Source organism: Hipposideros armiger, unplaced genomic scaffold (assembly GCF_001890085.2).
Source record: "Hipposideros armiger isolate ML-2016 unplaced genomic scaffold, ASM189008v1 scaffold_14, whole genome shotgun sequence".
Classification (NCBI taxonomy): Eukaryota; Metazoa; Chordata; class Mammalia; order Chiroptera; family Hipposideridae; genus Hipposideros; species Hipposideros armiger.
In genome coordinates, this window is record NW_017731364.1 from 2,099,181 (window position 1) to 2,114,465 (window position 15,285).

The window sequence follows — 15,285 nt, forward strand, 5'->3', positions numbered from 1 at the left end:
CTCTTAGGAGAGTAATTTTAAACTACTTAGTGTGGAATTTCCTGATCAACACTAGGGAGGTAATCTACCTGGTAAAACCTGCCTTCCCCTAACGGGGAAGGGGACTTTGCCAGTACTTACTCTGTTAAAATGACGAAATAGGATGGCTTCTATGAAGTGCCTGATCCAGGAATTGGGGCCCAATATTATAAGTGTTAGTTAATGAGTGCCAAGTCGGCAGCCAAGATACCATGGATCATTTTCAAATGTATGCAATATTTAATTTCTCTTCCTTGGCTCCTTAATCACTTGTTTATTTAAAAATGTAGTTTCATATGCTTCAATCAGATTGAAGGAGTTTTTGAAACTAAGCTATGACTGAACAACACTGTGGGTGGACAAAAAAGGAGGCACTATAATAATTCTAACCAAAAGTAACCTGCAAAGCAGATAGCAACATCCTTGAGCTGCTGTCCAAAGTGGCTGCTTGTCATAGCATGACAGAAGGAGAAGTGAAGGTGATCTGATCATAAATTCCTAACTGGGCAGGTCATGCTGGGTAGTGACTTCTTTAGTACAAGGTTTAAGCAAGCCCTGTCCACTGTTTTTGTGCATCTAGGTTAACATACCTTTGAAATGCCAAAACAGTCCTCTTTTCCAGACCCCTGGGAAGCAATAACTACCCTCAGGAGAACACATCATCTTGTTAACTATCCTGTAATCCAATCCCCACCTTGCTTTCTCCCACCTCCATGTAATCTTCCTTTCCTCTCTTCCTTAATTACAAATGTATAAAAGAAATTGCAAAACTTTCATTCTCCAAGCATTTGAGATTTTGCTTCCCAGCAACATCATCAGTTTGGCTCAAATAAATTCTTATAAAAATTCTCCACAAGTTTTGGTGTTTCTTATGTTGACAACACACTGAGCTCAATATCCTTCTCCCTGTCATTGCCTTATTAATAAGTTCTCAGTGACAGAAGTCCTCGGCTCGCCAGCCCCACAATCCTGACCTATAATAGAACCAGTATGTGAACTAAAGCTCTGCCAATAACACGCAGACACTGAATTCAGTTGAGATCTTGCCATCACTCACTGCAGTCATGCCTGCCTTGCTAGAAAGGAGATGCACGCAAACGCCACATGAATCTTACCTCAACTGGCGGCGTCTCTCCCAGCAACAGGTTATTAAAAATGGTAGCATAATCACCATTTAGATTCATCAGTTCCTCATGGGTGCCTCTTTCCGTAACACAGCCCTCTTTCATGAAGAGCACTTCATCACAGTCAGCCAGGTACTAGAGATAAAGGCAGGGAGAGCACAGGGTTGCTGATATTTGTGCAGATTCATCCAATCATCCATACCTTTTTTTTTTTTTTTAAGATTTTTATTGGGGAATTGGGGGGTTGGTAACAGTGTTGGGGAATTGGGGGAAGGGAAACAGACAAGTTGCTGTCGTTTTGTTCTTCAGTCTAGTTGTGGAGGACATTGCTTCACTGGCCCGCTTCTGGACAGCCGCTCACTGCGGCTGCTGGCCGCTCACGCTGGCTGCTGGCTACACACGGTAGCCCATGGCAACCCACTGCCTCAGGGGCTGTAGTCTACGCCGTTGCCGGCGACTCACGGCAGCCCAGCTCCAGGTTGAGCTGTTGTTCAACATCTTAGCTGTGGAGGGCAGTGTCACTGGCCCTCATATGTGGGATCTGAACCAGGGCCCTCTGGTCTCCCAAGCCAGTTCTTAACCATCGTGCCAGTCGGCTGGCCCCAATCATCCATACCTTAGCTCAGCAGTTCTCATCTGGAAAGGACTGAGACCCTAAGGGGGCATTTGGCAATATCTGGAGACACTTTTGGTTGTTACAATTGGGGGGAGGGGCGCCAGTGCCAGCTAATGGATAGAGGCCAGGGATGCCTAGGACAGCCCCCCCACAATAAAGAGCTATCTGGAGCAAAATGTCAATAGTGCCAAGACTGAGATCCTCTGCTTCAGTTCCTTGTGCCTTGTGATGTGGTTCAGTTCCTCCAGTTTTTGACATAAATCTGCTGGTGGAGCCACAGAAGCCTTGCATTCAACTTCACACCCTTTCACACTGTACTCAGAAGTACACATAATTACTGACTTTCTGTGGCAGAATAGGGGCTTAGCTCTCTAAACTCAAGAACATATGCAGAGCAGATGGCAACATCCTTGAACTGCTCTCCAAAGTGGCTGCTTGTCATGGGATGACAGAGGGAAAAGACCTTGTCTTCCTTAAACAGTTCCCACTTGCATATAGATGCTAACATAATGCTTTCCAAACTATCTCTACCCCAAACTCCATTTTCAGCCTATCTCTTTTACTCATCGATTTATATGCAGAAGCTACCATGCTCCAAGGATCTCGAATTCAGATAGCAATTGGGTACATTGGTACAATGAGCTGTATTGGTACAAGGGCCAGGGGTCTATTTGCTGAGGACATGAACACTGATGTTTCCAGGAACTTCTAGGAGCCCATGAAGGTACCTAGAAGGACCAAGCCCACCTCCCTGTCTCTGACTTTTCAAGCCACAGTGGGCAGCCTGGGGAAGAGGGCACTGTACCTGTAACTGGTGGGTGATGAACAGAACCGTCTTGGACTTGAGTTGTTTCTGGATAGCACTGTTGAAGATGTGGTTGCCCACATGGGCATCTAAGGCACTGAGGGGGTCATCCAGGATATAGATGTCCCGGTCACTGTACAAAGCCCGGGCAAGGCTGATCCTTTGGCGCTGCCCACCACTCAGGTTGGCTCCTCGCTCGCCAATCTACAGGAGCCCAGAAAGCACAGTGAGGAGGTTGCAGAAAGGGTTCAGGGAAGAAGCTCAATGTGCACATGCTTGACTGATGGTTTCAAAAATGGAGAGTACAGAAAATATTAACTCTGAACCAACAATGGGATTTTGTTTAAAATCCACTTGATAAGTGAAATATTTATATGCTTAAAACAGGTAGTGTTGCTATCCCTGCCCCAAGGCTCAAATACTTTCTAACACAGAGTCCCAGTGAAAGAAAATCTCGCTGTAGTTTTTTCTCCTGTGCATTTAAGATAGAATTCTAGGAGGTGTCTCTGGCACAGCCCTGCCACCCATCTTCCAGAGTCCTCTCTGCTAAACATATTCGCCATCAGGGGCAGAAGGCTTGTACCTCAGTCAGGTCGCTGTTGGGGAGAATGGCCAGGTCAGGCCTCAGGCAGCAGCTGTTCAGCACAGAGTTGTATCTGAAGGACATAAAGAGACCCAGCATCAGGGACACGGTTGGAGTAGAGCCTGCTGACTCGGGCTGCCTTGCGTCTCACGTGGTCAAGACGGAAAGCATGACAGAAACCAAACATTTCTTGCCTTTCTTCATCAAGTTCCTTCCCAAAGAGGATGTTGTCTCTCAGAGTGGCATTAAGGATCCAGGCCTGCTGGGCCACGTAAGCAAAGGTTCCACTGGCTGCAATGCTGCCCTCTAGAAGTGTCATCTAAGGAGACAGACACCATCCAATGGCATCATAATGCAAAACCATCACTCTAAGCCAACAGAGTCCCCTGTATTCCGTAATGGAGTTGAAAGGTTTAGCAATTTCTTCAGATGCTTTTTGGACTCAGATCCAGACCTCAACTTTGTTCCACAGAGAGCTATAATGGCAAGAAAATCATAGTTCTCGTGGCTTACGTGTGATGGGAGTCCAGCACAACCCATGACTTGAATGAACTAACACTTCATTCAGCAACCTATGAGCTGCTTTATATCCTTTTTTCCTAATTGCAAGCTGTTTTAATTAAAGGAAACAGAAGTGGAAGGTCCTTTCATAATCCCCTGGGGAGGGTGCTGTAAGGATTTAGAGCTAGTCCCCGTCTCAGTTTAAGGACAGGGCAACTCATCTGCAGAAATCTAGGCTGTTGGCTAGACCAGCTGCTTCTGTAAAATGAGGACTAAAGGGGAAAAAATTCCAGTTAGACATCAACTCGTACTATACAGTGTCCATGTAATGATGGCGGACCCTCCACTCCAACATGAAGAGACTATACAATGAGCCGTGTGCTTTGAATTGTGTTTTAGGTCCCAGTGACTGATAGGAATTGATTTATCCATTTTATCCTCTTTTAGGGTTCCTTTTGGAGCTGACAGTTGATAATCTGTCTTAGGTTAGGGATGCTATAGCTTAGAACAAAGTTTCATTAACCAGCCTGGGTAGTAATTGCACATACCACCTTGTCCTCTCAAACACCATAACACACAGTGTACACACACAGGTGCCCACTGAGCCCCCTTTCCAGACACAATGCTATTAAGGGGTGAAAATGCAGTGGGGGAGGGGGAAGAAAGGCAATGCTAATGAAGGGTTCATTTTGTTTCCACCTTTCCTGGCTCTCTCTAGGAAACAAATTCATTTTTTCCTTGCTAAGTAGAGTCCAGAGAAAGAAACAGAAAATGTCAAGGACAATAACAAAATCTCACCTGGCCTAAAATGGCTGAAATTAGAGAGGTTTTTCCACTTCCCACACTGCCACAGATTCCAACCAGTTTACCCTGAAAAAAACAGAGCAAGAGGAAAGGTCACTGAAGGGCGACTGACCACTCATCTCTAGGGACTTCCTATTTCTTTGAGGAAAAAAACAAAAACAAAAAACAACACATTAATTATAGTCCATCAATATGGGAACTGGCTTCCTAATCACCCAGAAAATCACTTACCTCTTTTCTCCTTTGTCAGCCACCTACCTCATAGGGTTTCTGTAGAGATACACTGAGGTAACAGATGTGTAAGCTCTTGGGAAAACTAAATATACCACACACATTAAGGTATCCCACATCACTTCTAGAAAGAACCAGCCCCTTTCATACTTGGTTGGTAATCTGTGTTTTTTTATTATGTGTTCATTTTGTTGTTTTGGAAGAGAGAACAGCAGTAAAAAAAATGATTATGATTTTTTTCTCCAGGGTCTGTAAGTTATTTTCAATAAAAACTATACATACTATTGCTTCCGTTTTTCTACAAAACATTTCCAAGGATCTGAGGAATATCCATACCATCAATCCCACATAAAAGTGGAAAACCAAACCTGTGACTGATTAACTGAATATCCTCAGACAAAATAATGAGGTCTCAATGGATAGTGTTAAAAGTTTTCAAGGACAGGCAGATGATTTTAACAGGGCCACTTGTTTGGTAATCTTGTACCAACTCAATTCTTGCAGCAAAGGAAGGAATAAAGAGGGGTGATATGCAAGGAGCGTGGATTCTGGAGGCAGATTGGTCTTGATTTGAACCCCATCTCCAACAGCACTTCCCAATTGTTTGATCGTGGCCTTGTTACTTAAACTAATACTGTCTCTCTCACTGGGCTTTGAGCAACTTGAGGGAAGGAATTATCCTTATAGAACTAAGTACGGTATCTGGTACTTAATAAAAGTATTTAAACAAACAGTTTTTTACATGGTCCAGGAGTTTGAAAGATTACAGCCTGGTGGTAATGAGGAGACCAGATCACAGTTTGTCTCTGTTCAGGTCAGATTTACACAGAGAAAACTCTGTTCTGGTGACTTAAAAGAGATATCAGCAATGAAGCAAGTGAAGACCATCAAGAAACATTAGCTTCCCTTCCCCTCCCTAAAGAGAGGGGCTGGGGAGAATTGCGGTCTCTTCAAATAGCTAAAGTTCTGTCATGTGAATGTGGGCTGTAAAGGGCAGAATGAGGATTAATAGATAGAAAGTAGAAGAGTAAATTTCCGCTGAATATGAGGACTAATCCTCTAATAGAGCTGATTAGCAGTATGAGAGAGCTGCCTCATAACCAAGATAATCGTCATTAAAGAAGAAGCCTGTTAAGAGTGAACTGAAGTTAAAAATTGACTTGAACACCCTCCAATGATAAACAACACTGGTTGTTTCTGGTGGTCTCACCGAGGACCATCTCCTCCTCTTGGTTACAGCTTTCAAGAGCTGGGAGCCTCCTGTTCTCTCTATAGTCTAGCTATGGATCTGTGTAACGTGCCTCTGGTCGGTTGCTGACTTGATTATATACCACATTAGAACCCAATACTCCATACTTCCAGTTATGTGGGTAAACATTTCTTACCACCACCTTTGGTCTAAGGTGCCCTAATGTTTCCCCTGGGTTAACTGTTCATCTTCCTTCCTTCCTTGTTTCTCTAAAATAATCTTCTCAATCCAGAAGCTAGAATATTTCTCTTCATACATAAATCAGATCACAACATTCTTCTGCTCAAAGCCTCAATGGCTTCTCTTTCCACTCAGTGTGAAGCCAAAGTCATCACCGGAGGCTCTGGCACCTAACTCCGCCTCTGACCTCGGCATCTGCTACTCTCTTTCCCATGCTCGCTCTGCTCCAGTAACAGGCCTCAGGGTCTTTGAGCTTCTCTGTTCCTTCTGCCTGGAAAGCGCTTCTTCCTCCAGATATCCACATGACTCATTCCCTCATCTCCTTCAGGATTTTGCTCAAATATTACTTTTTAAACAAGGCCTTCCCTCAGGCAACCTATTTAAATTACAACCCTACCTGCTCCCTGACCCAGCACTGTCTACTTCCTTTTCTTCACAGCCCTTATCACCATCTGACACACAACATACAGTAGTCCCCCCATCCACAGTTTTGCTTTCTATGGCTTCAGTAATTGCCTGCAGTCAGCAGTGGTCCAAAAATATTAAATGGAAAATTCCAGAAATAAACAATTCATAAATTTTAAATAGTGTGCCACTCTGAGTAGTGTGATGAAATCTCACGCCATCCTGCTCAGTCTTACCCTGAACATGAATCATTCCTTTGTCAAAAGTATCTACTCCATATACGCTCGCTGCCCATTAGTCACTTAGCAGCCATCTTGGTTATCAGAATTGACTGTCTCCATCTCACAGTACTTGTGTTCAAGGAACACTTATTTTAATTAAAAATGGCTGCAAAGCGCAGTAGTAGTGATGCTGGCAATTTAGACATGCCAAACAGAAGTTATAAAGTGCTTCCTGTAAGTGGAAAGGTAGAAGTTCTCAACTTAATGAGGAAGGAAAAAAATTGTATGCTGAGGTTGCTAAGACCTAACGGTAAGAACGAATCTTCCACCCTTGAAATTATGAAGAAGGGAAAAGAAATTCATGCTAGTTTTGCCGTCACACTTCCAACTGTAAAAGTTATGGCCACAATGCATGATAATGCTTAGTTAAGATGGAAAAGGCATTACATTTGTGGGTGGAAGACACGAACAGAAAATGTATTCTGATTATAGGCAATGTGTGAGCCAGAAAGCAATGAGCTACAATGAAAACTTCAGGAAGGGATCCCCTGAAACGAGCAACACTAAGCCATTTCCTGCAAGTAAAAGATGGTTACACAAATTCAGGACTAGGTTTGGACTGAAAACAATAAAAATTACTAGAGAGAGAGACCCCATTCATACAACTTTTATTATAGTATTGTGCATTGCTATAATTGCTCTATTTTATTATTGTTGTTGTTAATCTCTTACTGTGCCTAATTTATAAGTGAAACTTTATTATAAGTATGTACATACTTAGGATAAAACATAGTATATATAGGATTTAGTGCTATTCGTGGTTTCGGACATTTACTGGGGGTCTTAGATGTATCCCCCACGGATAAGGGGGGACTACTTTACGTCACTTGTTTATCATCTATCTAGGATATAAGTAAGCTCCAAGATGGCAGGGATTTTTGTCTGTTTGGTTTTTTGCTGTTATACCCTAGCCCTACAACAGTGCCTGGCACAGAGTTGGCACTCAAAAAATGACTGTTGAATGAATGTACTACTACATCTGGGACCCTCTGGACCATATAACCATCAACATGGTGCTGGTTCCAAATCGTATTCTGTACTTTAATAGCCTTGAACCTGGAGCCAATCTCTAAAGGAGGGCCTCTGAGAGACCCTTGTCCTGTGCTTCCTGGGCTGTATGACGTCCTATACTATAACGATCCTTCACTTAAATGAAAAATAAACAATTACAACAAAATACTTACTATGTGCCAGGTTCTGTGCTGTGCACAACCTAGTGATAATGAGAAGCTTATACAGAGTTATAAAAACCAGAAATAATTATTACAGCTCACATGACAACTCTACTAGCCAAAAATCTATTCAGGGCAGAATTTTGGAAAATCCGCTTGAATACTTATAAAATGAGTATCTCAAGAGATCAGTTGTTATTCATTTCTATTGTTAAATGCGTACATATTCCTTTTAGAGGTGGAGCTGGCCAGATTTGCTCATTAGTTTAAAACCACTCCCAGCCACAAAGGACTTTGCTAAAAGGAACGGCAGAGCTGCCTGCTCTCGCCAGAATAGGCACCTGGTAGACAGACGGGGAGTGGGGAGGCAGAGCAGTTACCTCTTCGATTTCCAGGTCGATGTTGTACAGCGTCCTCTGCAGGCGGAGGTTCCCCAGGTGGATGTGCTTGCCCTCTTCCTCCTCAGGACTGGGCCGCTCGTCGCTGTCCAGGAGGAGGTGGCCCTTCTGCTCTGCCAGCACCGCCTGATGCTCAGTGTGCTCCAGCTGCCTCACCTTCTCTTTCTTGCCCCTGGCAGCCCTCTTGTCTTTTTTCGTTTTGGGGGTCAGCTTGGGTGAGTTCTGGATACTGGAGTGGGAGGAGTCCCATGCCAAGGTGGCATTTTTCATCTCTATCTTGATGTGAGGACTGGCTGGTTTTTTCTTTATCATGTGAACCTCTTCCATCAGAAACAAACTCTGATAGGAGTTGTGAGAGAGGTGCAAAGATGAGACACTGGATCAAGACCAGTGAGACAAGCCTAGGGCGTACACTCACGTAGCAAAACACATCAGCTATACAGTGGAAGGAAGCTGAAGGGCAAAAGGTAGCTCATTAGTGTAGCCCAGCCTCAGGCCCAGTGACAGGTCACAGGGGTGTGGGGACACCCTCAGGAGGGACAAAGGCCTTGTCAGTGGCCCAGCATCTCTACTACCAACTACACGACAAACTAGCTTTTCCTTTTCTACCAGTCTCATGTGACCAAAGGACATTTAACTAACCCATATGCAACCCCTTGTTCTCACTCATGAGTTGCTGAGTAGCGGTGGGAAAACGCAAGCAGAAAAACTAAAGGGCATGCTGCTCTCCTCCACAGACCCTCACCGCTCTGCTTCCCTTCCAGCCCACTCCTGCAGAACCTCGAAGCCCACAGGCTTCCTTCACCCACAACATGGCGCATGTCTGAGGGGAGAAGGTGAGCTCAGACTGTGACCAGGCCCAGCTTGCTCAGGTTAGAAAGGAGTACCCGAGACTTTTTTGATGGCGGATTCCATCTTCTTGCCAATAGGTTCTCATGCCTTCAAAGTCCTGCCCTGGAACTTGTGAGAATTCAAACAACCAAAGGAACTGACTTGCATGGAAGTGAAGGTTATCTCCCTCAGAAACATCCTTGGGAAGAAAATAAGACTCTTTCCTCCCACTCATTCCCAGAATCCCACTGAATTGTGTTAGGGAAAGATAACTGGAATGCTCAAAAAGCTAAGTGTTCCTAAAATTAGATCTGAAACACTGACCAAAATAAATCTCATCTCAGGACTTATGTGCCCATGAGTTTGAACCCATTTCTGACAACTCTCTTAAACCAGTGATCTCTCTACAGAATGCTGTCCTAGCTGCAGTCCCAATATGATAAAAAGTTTTTTTAATAAAAAAAATTTAAAACATTAGAAAGTCTTTAGAGAAAAGATGACTTTTAGGGTCAGAACTCTTCACTGAGTTACTGAGATCCCCCAACTATTTTAAAGTTTGCAGGTGCTATTAAATGTACCATATAATCCTTTTCCCCAAGAGTAAGCCCTTTCCTGCTGGATCCTACACCTCTAAACTTGTTCTTTTCCTTCCTTAAATCGCCGCACCTCCTATCCATTCCTAATCCCCAATCTTCCCAGAAGTGTCATAGTTCTAAATCTCCTAGATAATGTTCACTTTTGGTCAGTCTTAGGTTTAGTTTCTGAAAACAGCTGTTGGTTTCATTTGTTCAGGGCCTTTCTGAAAGACTGAGCTAAGAATAACATGCCGAAGGTTCTGATCAACTTCATAGAGTAAAAACATATGCTGACAGAATTCCCATCATTTCTCTCCCCTAGAGAGTTACTAAAAGGATCTTTAAAGCCTCAGTGGATTATTAAAAAGTGTGCTCATGCTCTAGTTTGCACAGCTTCTTCCCCATAGGCTCCCTGCAGCCCCAAACTCCTCCCAGGAACATTTTCATTTCGGTTCATTCTGCCATGACGTGCTCAGAGGCACATGAGGGCCTCACAGCACTTGAATTTATATGAACTTGGATTTGCACCTGCCAGGACAACAGAATCATAGAAATGCATAAACCATAAACCTCATCATTACCACAGGACACTGGCCATCAAAACGCTACTCTCACTCCCTGGAAGCATCAAATCAGAATGTATCTGTGGAGCAGAAGAGGGGACTGACTATTCATAGGGTGGCCAGATAGAATACAGGGTGCCTAGTTACATTTTGATTACAGATAAACAATGAATAATATTTGCGTGTAAGTATGTCCCATGCAATTATGAAATGGGTGTCCTGTGTTTTTATTTGCTAAGCTGGGAACCCTATACTGGTGACAATCTTATCAGTAAAGTCACAAGGTGGTTTTTCACTGCCTTCCTACAGGTTATCATCATCCTAGAATGAGGAGGAGGAGGAGGGGGAGAGGAAAGGAGAGGCAGCAGAGAGGCAGAAGGAGAATGGGGCGGAGCAGACTGTCAAGAGGAATAAGACAGAATGAGACTAAAGTCTCATGGGCATATAATAGGACGGTGGCTAATTTTGCTTCCTTATTAACTCAAGCTTCCTGGATCAAGGAAGGAGCTATGATGAGAAAAGCCACCTGCTAATATAAGTCCCCTCTAGTAAGTGAAGAGAAGAGAGCTCTCGAGAAGCAAGGGAAGAATAAATCTATACTACAAATTCCTATTTCTTCATCCAAAATGCCAACAAATCTGTTCACTAACAAGGACAAGGGAACAAATTTATCATCAAAACATTGGCTTTTTTCCCCATGATTGGATATTGTGAGTTCGGCAAAATAAATCTTTAGTTACAAATAAACCATTTCTTTTTATATGGCTCTGGCTGTTAGCCGTTTAGCTGCCAGGTCGGGGTGAGGGAAGGCTGGGGCTGGGGGTGCATTCTTGAGGACTAGCTTTGTTGACCAAACAAAATTCACCTAGTTAACTGAAAATGAGTAGAATACAAATCAATCTGGGAAAGCGATTTTCCATTCTTCTTAAGAGGAAAACTCAATTTGTTTTCTCCTGAACATCTAAGGTGATGATATTAATCCCTCAAACACCTGAGCTGCAAGCCTTCAAGCCACCAGCGTTGCTTTTGTTTTGCTCCAGGTGGGCAGGAGCTACTCTATGCAGTGGCTTTGTCAAGGAGTCCCAGCCCATACAGGTGTTGCTCTTTTTTTTTTTTTTTAAGTAGAACCACTTTCAAATATCTTTCTCCTTCCACCCTCTCAAATATCTCTCCCTCTTGTATTATTCTGGAGGCACTAAGAACACAGTCATGGCAGGATCAACGAACTACCTTAAAAAAACCCCAAAAAAGTGACACTTAACTGCACTTCTCAACGTGATCTAATTTTATGACTATCCCATGTATCACTACCACCCCTGCATCATGAGTGACAACCACAGGCCAGGAAAAAGAAAGTGTCAAAAAGGCTTAGCATATCAACCAATCAAAACGAGGACAGCATTTTGGTAGAGGTAGACGGTAGATCAAGTGATGAAAAGCTGATGGTCATCTGATGGCCCTGATCTTCTACGTTTGAATCACTTAAAGGCTCAGTAAGTTACAACATATATCCACGTCAGGCCCAGGCAGAAGGGCCAAGATCTAAAGGGAAGCACTCAAATCCTGGAAGCCCAGAACTAAGTAGGCTGTCTACAAAAGGTAAGAATTCACATTTATTTGAAAAGGTAACTAACTAGTTCCGTCCCTTAATTCAGTCTCCTCACACCCCCTTTCTTACCAACTTGCCAAATGGCTAAAGATGAACAAAAGCCAAGAGCAGGCAGCCTGTGTGGCCCATTGGAATGAAGGGAACAGTTAGTTTTCCCAGGGATGGCTCCTGACACGGAGGAGAGGAGAAGTGAGCCACTTACCTTAAACCGGTCAACAGCAACCGATGCTTCTGAGAGAGATTTTACTGAGAACGGAGTTACTTTCAAAGCAAAAGTCATGGAATTGAAGACGGTCACCACTGTGAAAGCCTGAAAATAAAAAAGGAGAAGAAACTGAACCTGACTAGGCTACGCAACTAAAATAACAAGACATCATCAGTTTCCTTTCCAGGTTTAAGGAAGGCTGCAAGCAATTTGACTGTCAAATGTTGGTATATTTTTTTAAAGGTATAAAGGTATGAGACATTCAATTAAAATTCTCAGTAAAACTGAACCACAGGATGATCTGTTTCAGAATTAAACCCAAAATTTGGCTGCCTAAAAACTACCCATACATTATTTGTACATTAGGGCTGTATCCTCACTCTTCTACTTCTCAGCTTAATCATGCAAATGAAAAAATACCTTCTGATTACTGCGGGGACCTCCAAATCCAGAAATAAGAGCACCACAGCATCTCTGTATGTGGTCTTTCTAGACCTTCCAAGCCCCAAGGGCTCACTGACCTGTGCTGCTGTCAGATCGAAGCCAAGGGTCATGTGAACAGAGAACGTCACCACGCTGGCAATCACCATCACGATGGGAGCCACGCCAACAGTGATGCTCTGAAAGTACCCGGCTTTTTCTAATATCCGTCGTTCTTCTTCTCGGGTTTCTAAAAATAAAAAGCAAGCCAATTTCTAAAAAGCAAGTCAAAAGAAACCTGCGATATTGCTCCTCTGCTACCAAACAAGACTTGGTAGGTCTTCAGCCACACATAGGTTTTAAAACGACCCTTTAACACCTATGATGCAAAGACCAGGTCACTATGGCTATCAATTCCCTATCATTAGAGCTGGTATACAAGCCTGAGGTTTGAAATGGATCAAATCACAGGAATGAATCTAACGGCAAGCAGCACTACATACACAGTACAATGCACATCTCCTGCCTTTGCAGCACTGCATACACAGAACAATGCACATCTTTTGCCTTAGTCTGATTCTTCTTGCAAATTTCTTATGTACGATACATTCATTGTATCTACAATTGGCAGTTTTGATTACTTAAATGGCTGTTGTTTATTTCTTGCCTAGATACTTATAGGAAAGACTGTACAACAATAATGCAGAATTAAAAAGGAACGAAGATTTACTAGAGTGCCTATTATAGGTTGCTATTAGCATAGAGGCTTCACACAAAAAGCAGGAAGGGTGATTGGAAGAAGATGAGTGAAATACAATTTTCGTAGGCAGAATAATTTTCTTAAATATTTGCAAAACTGACACTTAACAGAGCAACCTTACAGTAACTAGACCATGACAGTAAATAGACCAGGAAGTATTAGCATATAAGTATGCTAATACTTCCTGGTGAGGTATTTTCAAACAAATGTTTAAACATAAAAGAAACTCTTCTGAGGGCCGGCCGAGTGGCACGATGGTTAAGAACTGGCTTGGGACGCCAGAGGACCCCGGTTCGGATCCCACATATGAGGGCCAGTGACACTGCCCTCCACAGCTAAGATGCTGAACAACAGCTCAACCTGGAGCTGGGCTGCCGTGAGTTGCTGGCGATGGCCTAGGCTGCAGCCCCTGTGGCAGTGGGTTGCCATGGGCTACCGTATGTAGCCAGCAGCCAGCAGCCAGCGTGAGCGGCCAACAGCCGCAGTGAGTGGCCGTCCAGAAGCCGGCGACTGATCTGCTTCGCCCGGGAAAGAGCGCAGTGATGGTGCCAACTTGGGCCAGTGAAGCAACGTCCTCCACAACTAGACTGAAGAACAAAACGACAGCAACTACAGCAACTTGTCTGTTCCCCTTCCCCCAATTCCCCAGCGCTGTTCCCACCCCCCAATTCCCCAATAAAAAAAAAAAAGAAAAAAAAAAAAGAAAAAGAAATTCTTCTGAGAGACTATGCACTGATCTTAAAGGTATTACCACTGCCCAAGACATTGGGAACTACCTTCAGTTAGCTCATTAGTCATATACATAAAAAAAAAAATCCAAGCCATTGCTTTAACATTTATCATATACCTTGCCCAAGTCCATAATGAACAAGAAGGCTCTTTTCAAACTAAAACAGATAAAGATACCAAAGTCAGGGGCTGAAGGATGAAAGGAATCTGAGAGAGAAGATTATAAAAACTACAGAAGCTAGAACCAGAAGGGACCACCAGCAGTCACCCTGCTGACAACATGCTTGACAGATGTCTAGTCAGCATCTATTTGTTCCATACTAGTGGCAACAAACCCACTACTTAGCGAAGCAGCCTTACCCACTGTTGGATACCTCTGAGTGGTCACCTTCTCTGGATGACCACTCATAAATAACGTTTCTGAAATGTTCCTGAAGGCTTAATTGACAAGCCAACCCAGTGAAAATGAAATAGCTTCCTTGATCTGAACACTATAGTTCTACTCAACCAAAAATTGCATGAACTTTTTAGCTGCGATGTATTCAGGTTAGCTTACCAGGAGGCTATGGTCAATTAATATCCCGTATCTTTTATATTGAAATTAAGTTTATATAAACAGCCCTGTCATGCAGTCAGAGCCAGGATGTACACATGCCTCCTGTTCTTTCTCTTTTGTCAGCAACAGGGTTCTCACCCTGGCTGCACAGCTACTGAGCTTCTTTTTTAAACTCTAAAGTGTCTTTTAATATAGCCATCTTAAATTTCACCTGTTTTTTAAGGCCCATCATTCCAATTTTCGTTGAGATCTTTTTGAATGTCCAGTCTGTGCTAATTGATTATTCTTCCAAGCTTTGTGGCATTAACATATGACATGTTTATGTCTGCAATGAATTTGCAGATCATGATAGGGCCAGGCACCAAAAACGTTATGACTCAACATAAATTGATTTTTTGAAAAGATTAAAAAAAAACAACAACAGGGCCGGCCGAGTGGCGCGATGGTTAAGAACTCGCTTGGGATGCCAGAGGACCCCGGTTCAGATCCCACATATGAGGGCCAGTGAACACTGCCCTCCACAGCTAAGATGCTGAACAACAGTTCAACTTGGAGCTGGGCTGCCGGGAGTCGCCGGTGACGGCGTAGGCTGCAGCCCATGTGGCAGTGGGTTGCCATGGACTACCGTGTGTAGCCAGCAGCCAGCGTGAGCGGCCAGCAGCCGCAGTGA

At 43.5% G+C, this 15,285-nt stretch overlaps 1 protein-coding gene across 7 annotated transcripts in view; it reads right to left on the reverse strand.

Moving 5' to 3' along the window:
- The window catches only part of ABCC5 (ATP binding cassette subfamily C member 5), a 72,418-nt gene that overhangs the window by 26,215 nt on the left and 30,918 nt on the right, over positions 1-15,285 (reverse strand). For 6 of the 7 annotated variants that reach the window (XM_019668457.1, XM_019668504.1, XM_019668470.1 and 3 more), the window contains 8 exons: positions 12,672-12,820; positions 12,148-12,255; positions 8,350-8,706; positions 4,446-4,517; positions 3,341-3,465; positions 3,147-3,219; positions 2,564-2,767; positions 1,134-1,277 (listed from right to left, as the gene is read on the reverse strand). In XM_019668457.1, coding sequence (XP_019524002.1) covers positions 1,134-1,277; positions 2,564-2,767; positions 3,147-3,219; positions 3,341-3,465; positions 4,446-4,517; positions 8,350-8,706; positions 12,148-12,255; positions 12,672-12,820 — 1,232 coding nt within the window. Of the gene's footprint in view, positions 1-1,133; positions 1,278-2,563; positions 2,768-3,146; positions 3,220-3,340; positions 3,466-4,445; positions 4,518-8,349; positions 8,821-12,147; positions 12,256-12,671; positions 12,821-15,285 lie in introns of all 7 variants that reach the window. The other variant, XM_019668495.1, reaches the window with a different exon arrangement.